Genomic DNA, 8552 nt, shown 5'->3' with positions numbered 1-8552 from the left:
GACAAAGAGCAACCCACAGATTCAGAATCCGTAGATGCGACTATTTTTCGAAGCATAGTAGGTGCACTACAATACCTCACTTTCACAAGGCCAGATATAATTTATGCAGTCAATAAGGTTTCTCAATTTCTCAGCAGTCCTACACTAGTTCATTTAAAGGCAGTGAAGCGTATTTTAAGTTACTTAAATGGTACACGAAATTTTGGTGTTCGTTACATAACTCAAACTCCTACAACTCTCTATGCCTTTAGCGATGCGGATTGGGCTGGTTGTCCAACCACCAGGAGAAGTACCACTGGATTTTGTGCATTTCTTAGTGCAAACTGCATATCTTGGTGTTCAAAAAAATAGCCTACAGTGTCTCGCTCTAGCTCTGAAGCCGAATACCGGTCCATGGCCTCCACAACAGCAGAAATAACATGGCTAACTTTTATACTTCGAGACGTTGGGATTAAACTAGCACAACCACCACAGTTGTTTTGTGACAATATCAGTGCACTCCACATGTCAGTCAATCCGGTTTTTCATGCACGGTCAAAACACATTGAGCTTGACTATCATTTTGTAAGGGAGAAAGTTGCAATGGGCTATCTTGTCACAAGATACATTCCGACATCGTCTCAACCTGCTGACATCTTTACAAAACCTTTATCTAAATATGCCTTTCAAAAATTCAGATACAAACTGGGTGTTTGCCATCTCCCACACTCCAGTTTGAAGGAGCATGTCAAGGATACCTTCAAAGATCAAGGCGAGCAGCATATCAAGAAAAAAATCAATTCAAGGATAAATTACACAATTAAAGATTGACTGACGCAATAAGTTTTGCACTTTCCTTTCTGCAAAGAATTCATACGTGTATATATTGTAAAGCTATTATATTAATAAAAGATATGTGAGAGCCTTCTACTTTCTTCCAAACTTCACAATTAACATAAAGTTAGCTAAAAACAAACATCAGAAATATAAACACGCCATGATTTACTCTATGAACAATTGGAGAAGCAAACCATTAGAAAAAATGAAACATGGTTTAATTAAAGAAGAGTAAATTGTTATCGACATTATATAATAAAAAAACAATATGGTATAATATTGAGACACTAAAGAGAACGACAGTCATTACAAAGATGGTATTTTAGATGATTATTTGTTCGACATGAATTGCCATTACTCAAACAATGATCGATATAGCTAAAGTTTATCACAAGAATGTTTAATTCCAATAGAATTATACAACATAAAATAAAAAAAAAAAAAGTACTAGACATCTAACTGGTAGGCAATATTTGGAAATGGCACATAGGACAGCAATTGTTAGACTGGAGCCACTTGTTGATGCAATCTTCATGAAAAATATGCGAGCAAGGCATCGATAAAACTTGACATCCGGCATAGAAATCATCAAGACAGATGCAACAACTCTGGTCTTCGTCTTCGGTAGTAGTAATCTTCATCTTCAAATATTCATAATCAGCCGGAACCATCTCAAAATCCACGGAATCTGAAGCCGGAGGAACCATCTCAAAATCATCCTCAATATCAGACGAAAGTGGATCATCCATCCATTCAGGGACATTCTGGTCGACGTGTCTGTTGCAATCCAACATAACACGGAAAGGAATGACCAAAACATTGTGCTGCGGAGGCATAAACCTCCTCGTGATATCTTTCGCCATTTTGAACGCGAATTCGCTCAACTTGCCACGGTTGCGATCGTCCAGCAGAGGCCATTATCCCAACTCCCCGAGCGATCATTCTGTTGGAACACGTTCTCGGATCTGTCAGATTTGATATGCATCGGAAGTTTAAAAATTTTATTTTCTGATCTGGAACGATTCCAGATCATGGATATCAAATCCTTACGATTAAAACAAATAAGCAAATAAGTAAAATAAAATAACAATTAAATTTTACCTCTCAAGTCTCAACTTGAGGTTATGGACTCCAACAGATAAAATCTGCTCTTTTTGTATATCCCAGGAACTGATAACTCGATCGATCAACTCCTGAATCAGGTCCACGAACAGAATTCTAAAACCCTCTGCCAGACTGCACTAGAAAGTCTATCAGAAGTTTCTACGAAGAGAATTAACAGATTTGATATGTTAAACCAGACTGCAATTTCGAAAATTGCAGAATGGAATTTTCGAACACAGAGGAGGAAGGGGGCGGCCGAAAACCCTAGGGAGAGAGCTCTCTAGGTTTCGAAAATTATGAGTTGTTGCATATAATTTCTGTACTGCAATAACTTATTTATAACATGGGCTGCTAACAGCTTAGGGCCCATTAGTCATAAGTTCAAGCCTGACAAGCAAAGCCCGCATGTTCAGAAATTAATATAAAATTCATCGTGACTTAATTTGACAAACCAATTTTACCAATATGTACAGAAACATTTTCTGTACATTTTAAAGTCAGGATAAATTTTCTGAATCCGAATTCAAAGGTTTTCAAAAATGGAATTCCTATGTCATTTTAGGAAATCTCACTCCCTCTACTCATTAATAAGAAGTCCTACTTCTCATTTGCTAAATTTAACTCATTAAATTTAATTATCTCAATGGAGATTAGAAATCTATTACTTGTGTAACCCTCAATGGTTCAGGGATACAGCTAGCCGTGGGCCCACAACTCCTTTGTCACTCGAAACAACAATTTCTGACTTGCCCATCGAATCATGGTAAGAGCGCCTAGCAACATCGCCCCATGATTCCCTAGGTATCACTGATAGTACCTGCAAGAACCAGTGGGTTTTGGTTAGCGTACAGTACGGTCCCTTCATCCATATATCCCGATCGAATCAACAACCATTGGTATATCGAGAGTCGTTCGAGATTCGATAACTATGCAATACTTCTTGAAGATCAAATAGTGACATCGCATGTGCAACTAGGAAACCAAGTAACCTAAAACACATCATGTACTCTGGCCAGAGATTTGTCACACTAATATCTCCTCAGATCGCATAGGATATCCACACTCGCAAGCATGTGGTAAATCCTTGACAACAAAGCATTGACTCCTATGTGTATTGTAACTGTACCCAATCTCGACACTTGATGACCCTCATAGAGTCGGTAAACGAGTCAAAGTACAGTACTAGCATATAGAGTCTCCATGATGTTTCAAATAGTAAGGACTAATGATGTACAACCAAAACCACGAACTTTTCCACTCAATTAGTGAAAATCACTTGGAAAGTCCGAATAGGGTAGTTCGATCATTCATCCAATGAATATCCATTTGCATGTTTCGAACATCTCTATGTTACATACCAATGAAACGTGATACTCGGCATTGCAAATGCTAGTCTCAATCTTGAGCGATCCTTATCCTTATTGCGGATGGCTCAATTGACTAGGAACTGGTTTAGAATATACAGTGATTACAAGATGTGTTTCATGATAGTCATCCATATCCACTATCACATCTTGCATGCACTTTAGTATATTCAAGGTTTTTATCTAAACATCGTATAGCACGTCACAACATATTTAGTATATTCAAGGTTTTTATCTAAACATCGTATAGCACGTCACAACATAACAATATGATAAAAGATAAAGTAAATGTCAATATAAAGTGTAAATTATGTTAAACAAATATTGTTTACAAATAGAGTCAAAAAGGCTTTTAGCCACAAGTTGGCTAGCAGGGCACCCACTCTTTCACATTCCGCACGACTCTTCGGGATCCCTTAGTAATTGCTTGATATCCAACCGGACTGATTTTGTCATGAATCCTAGTCGCGTTGTATGTCCCAAGGGGACATTATCATAGCAGTCGAACACGTACAGGTCGCAACAAAAATCCATATCCACATGAAATTGATCATGATCAGCTTCACGTCTGGTTACCACTTCCGAGAACACCACATATGCCTGCACCGAGGCCATCTCTAATTCACCAATGTCGTTATCCATTAATTATTATTCGATCAAGAAAGGAGAAGAAGCTGATTAATATCGAAATATATGATCGAGGGAAGAAGATGATCAAGAAAAGAAGATGGTCGAAAGAAGAAGATGGTCCAAATATGAGAAGAAGATGATGGAAATATGAGAAGTATTTAATTTATAGGTCGGTTTTTCATTTGTTTGGATTCTAATAATAACAATTTCATGATGCGTATATAGTACGTAGGATTAGATTTTCAAAATCAAGATAATTAGTTTAAATTTAAAATTAAGATATATAGAATCGATATAAAATCAAGATAAATAATTTTGTAATTAACACATTTCATTTTATTTTTCGAGAAATCGTAATTTTTAACGGGGATTTTGGTTTTCGGGGGGAAAAATAAATAGCCCATGTGTTTTTTTAATTTTTTAATTTTTGGTTTCACCTTATCCATATAATATACAAAATGGCATAACTAAAGTTCACCGAGAAATTTTTTATTTTTTGCATTTTCTTTTCTTACTATCAGGTTCCATTTATAACTTAAAATTAATTATTAATGTGTGCCTCTGTCATAATTGGAGAGTCGTAGATAGAAAATAAATGTATTTGTTTTTTTATTATAATTGTTGACACAATTGTTGGCCAAGAATATTATTGTTTTTTTTTTAAAGAAAGAAAGAATTTGTTAAATTTGAGTCGTTTTGTTGGATTAGATTAACTTTCAACGTATTAATGTAATTGATAATTTGTTACTGATGACGCTGATACAATACAACTATATATATATATATTTTTATTTATTATTATTATATTATATGTGTGTGTGTGTTCGGCGCGTGTTTGTACAAAATCGGAGGTATTTTGACAATTGTTTAAATTGGCCAAAGAAAAAGGAAAAGTAAAGAGAAAAAGAAACGATGAAATTGAAAAAATATATACGTGAAACGAAAAGTTGTAATTGCATTGAAGGCCGCACCAAACGTACCAAATTGTGTCCTGTCTTCTGTGCTGAGCCTTAATATATAGTTATAGATTATAGATATATTATCACACATGTAACATACTTTTTAATGAATAAGATGAGCCCGTATTTTTTAATTTTTCAAAACTAAACCAATGCGTGAACTGGTGAATCCAATTTCATTTACAGAATTACCAGTTCTTTTATTCGAGTGATGTTTTAAGTCGATGTTACTACGATGATACACATTTGGTTTAAAAGAAATGCGCAAACAAAGCTTGAACTTTATTGAATGTTCACCTGTGTTTTCAAATACATCCCAATTACAAACAGAGCTTTGACAGAGATAATATCACAAGCAGTAATTTGTCACAGGCTTTACACAAGGTCCCTTGATTCTTGGAATCTTCTAATCTACAGGACGAGAAGGCGAAGCCTGCTTATGCGATGCAACCGTCTTCCACACCGTGATTCGATTTTTGTTTATGGAATTATATTACGGTTCAAGTAATAAGTATACTTTGAGGAAGATACAACTGATTTCACGATGTTCGTTCAAATCTGCCACCAGTCTGCATATGCAGCCATTCCGGAGACAAACTCCTGCCATATTCTCTCACACCTTGGGAACCATATGTCATTCCAGGAGCATCTAAATTTTGCTGCGCAAACTGCAAAATCGTAAAAGACATAACAAACGTTGGAAACTTTCAAGGCATGGATAAAGGTTTACCGAACATCATTAAGTAGGAACAACTGAAAATTTGAGGAGTTGATGATCGTGATTCAAGAACTTACATCTTTTGAAGGATACCCGTCAAGGCCTACTCTTGAATTAACTGCTTCCAGCTTCATTGACAGGAACTGTTGGACACCATCAATTGTATATGATTAAATACGATTCTTTAAGAAAAAAAAAAGTATGATGTAAAAATGTGCCATGTACACACAGCATCTACTGAGGAAAGGGGGATTTGGAGAAAGGAGAGGATTTACCTCAACCTGGTGCTGTAATGATTGTATATAATTAATTATCTCATCAAGTACCAGTGCTTTACCAATAACCTGAAGCCCAACGAACAATTCATTCAATTTGTTATTCCAGAAAAGGGGTTAAAAGGAGGAACTAAATTCAGGAGTAGATAAGTCAGGTTAGACGATGATGCAACACTAAAATCATTGGAAAATTTCACATAATTACTAGAATCAGAATTATCTTGACAAGCTGGGCATTAGAGAAAGAAAACAGCCCCAAAAAAGTGAATAAATTCTAGAATTCGACACAGAAGCAAACCACAGGTCGTGCATTCTACTACATGAGCCAGAACTATAGTTACAGCATATGCATCATTTGGCCAATAAACTTTTATATAAAATTTTCCCATACCACTTCCAAGACCAAGAGTTTTATGTTTCCGCCCTTAAAATTGTTCATTCAGATGAAAGTTTGGGCATTGCAGGAAACACCAAGTTCCCTTGCGCAATTGAAGATGAAAAAATAATCTGATACTACTGTAATATTCTTGTGCATGTCCAATTTTTGCGACTTCACAGGCACATCAGCAGGCACAAAGTCCTGAAACATCAATACCAACTAAGAGGCCTTTTTCACAGCAAATATGGAAGCGGACAAATGTTAAGTTGGATAAGAGAATTTTTAGAAGTAACATTGACACATGGTCACATGTCAAACTCCTATGTGGTGGACTCAAAGACTAGCCTCTTTTTGCATCGATCCTAATCCAATGGAATCCTCCTATATCCAAGAGGAAATGACAAAACTAAAGTTGATGTTTGCAAGGCAGACAAGTATAGTCCGGGATACTGTATATGTCGAGAAGTAACAGAAACGGAGAATACATGAATCAGGGTCACGAGGGCCATTATCATTAAGTGCAATTTCGAAATATTTCTTTAGTTCTTTTAAGTTCAAAGGCTGCCAATACTCACTTTATTGCAACCAGGCACTAAATCTTGGAGAATTTTCATTCTCTCGCTAATCTTTTCTCTCCTAGCCTGCATACAAAGGCAAAAGAAACAATGGAAAAATAATTATTTACTTTTCACCAATAATGTCGTATGTTGAGAAATCCAGGAAAGACAAAATCTTTACACACAAACCAAATTCAATTACAGTAAGGTCATTACTCTTTCAGCCAGACTATGACTATCAGTAGCTTGTCCTCTTCTTGCTCGCACATGGATGTAGTCTTGCTTCGGCTGTTCAGCTGGTTTCGGACGTTGATCCACTGCTTTTCCTGAATTTCCCTCTGTATCTACTTTGTTTTCGTCGTCCTCATTCGATCCCTCGGCCTTAAGCCTTTTACTCTCACCGTCATACTGCTCAAAGCCAAAATTATTACCAAAGTCAAACACAAACCAAAACAAGAAAAATCAATGGTTAAATCAAAAGATGGAAAATTGGCAGGGAATTTACTGAATTTGGCATAGTTTTGAGTTGCCGGAAAATATTAAATGCAAAAAATACACATGTAAAACACAGCATCTGAATTAGGTGATCAAAGCCACGGAATGACGAATAATCCCTAAATCACATAGCAAAACACAACCATCCTCTCACTGCACAATCTACATTCGAAAATTAACGATTTCTCGCACTCAACCGAAACACTACCGAAACATCAATATTGTTGCCATAGCAGTGGCTGGTGGAAGCTCCTCCTCTCGCACACTCATCCTCCTCGCGGCGCTTCCTCGAATTGTGGCCGGACGGACCGTGATTCGATCCGTGGTCCACCACCATCGGATCCACATTATACTGCGCCGCATTGGCGTTCATCTGAAACCCCGACCAGATCTCCGAGTAGTAAACTCCTCCGCCGCCGCTCATCATCCCCTCCTGCGGATCCATTTCACACAAAACGGAAGATCATTCACAGGAGAGGAGCATGTACAGGGACGAGGAAGCAATAGATCTCTCCCCACCCTTCAGCAGCGGAGTTGGTTCGGGGCACGGCGGCGTACGGTTGCGAGCAGCGGCAGCATTCAGTGGCTCACTTCTTTTTTGTTCAGTTTGGAAGTGACTTCGAGATTTATTCGGAGCGTCCAGCGCTGATGTCTTTCAGCAAGACGAGTGTTTTCGTCTGCGACCGGCTCACGTGGACCGAACTGTTTGGCAGTCAAACTGTCAAATTAACCGGGGTGGTAAATATTTCCGAAATCCCCAACTCTTGTCGAATCCTTTCTTATTTTCATCTCGAAAAACAACGTATTTTCGACCCGAATTTTTGGGATTTTTTTCGTCCCGATTAATATCAATTGAAAGGGATCAAGAATAAAACCTTATTCCGACGAGATTTCCGACCAATCCCGTCCCGAAATAATATTATTATATATTTTATTAATAATTTTATTAATAGATCAACTAAATAATATTGGGTTTCTACCCATATAACAATTAATTATGAACTTATTCATATAATTGTTTATTGTTTCAACGATCGAATTGTAAAATCACGAAATAATATTTTATTTTTTGTATTTTTTAAAAAAAATAAATTAATGATTTAATTAATTCATATTTATAATTATTTAATTAAAAAATTTATTTAGTAATTTCTATCTGAACATTTTATCAATAATTATTCGATGCAAAGTATGATATGATATTCTTATTTTGACAAAACTTTGAAACATTATTCGAAATATTTTAATATTATAT

The 8552-nt window shown here is 36.5% G+C and overlaps 1 protein-coding gene across 1 annotated transcript; it reads right to left on the bottom strand.

Moving 5' to 3' along the window:
• Positions 1-5140: 5140 nt before the first annotated feature.
• LOC140883449 (transcription factor BHLH089-like) lies at positions 5141-7919 on the bottom strand. Its single transcript, XM_073289915.1, has 6 exons — positions 7506-7919; positions 7019-7210; positions 6821-6886; positions 5867-5935; positions 5669-5734; positions 5141-5541 (listed from the first exon to the last, which is right to left on the bottom strand). Exons 1-6 carry the CDS (start codon positions 7740-7742, stop codon positions 5413-5415), a joined length of 759 nt encoding a protein of 252 aa, XP_073146016.1. The 5' UTR covers positions 7743-7919; the 3' UTR covers positions 5141-5412.
• Positions 7920-8552: the final 633 nt, after the last annotated feature.

The sequence above is a fragment of the Henckelia pumila genome, chromosome 2 (genome assembly GCF_033568475.1).
Source record: "Henckelia pumila isolate YLH828 chromosome 2, ASM3356847v2, whole genome shotgun sequence".
Classification (NCBI taxonomy): Eukaryota; Viridiplantae; Streptophyta; class Magnoliopsida; order Lamiales; family Gesneriaceae; genus Henckelia; species Henckelia pumila.
The sequence above is the reverse complement of the archived record's forward strand: the minus strand, read 5'-3'. Positions and strand labels throughout refer to the sequence as shown.

Excerpts from the sequence above, each read along its gene's own strand:
- LOC140883449 (XM_073289915.1), bottom strand. The coding sequence starts at position 7,742 with ATGGATCCGCAGGAGGGGATGATGAGCGGCGGCGGAGGAGTTTACTAC. Across the intron at positions 7,211-7,505 it reads GCAACAATATTGATGTTTCG|TATGACGGTGAGAGTAAAAG; the intron begins GTAGTGTTTCGG and ends GGCTTTGAGCAG. Across the intron at positions 5,735-5,866 it reads CATTACAGCACCAGGTTGAG|TTCCTGTCAATGAAGCTGGA; the intron begins GTAAATCCTCTC and ends GGTGTCCAACAG.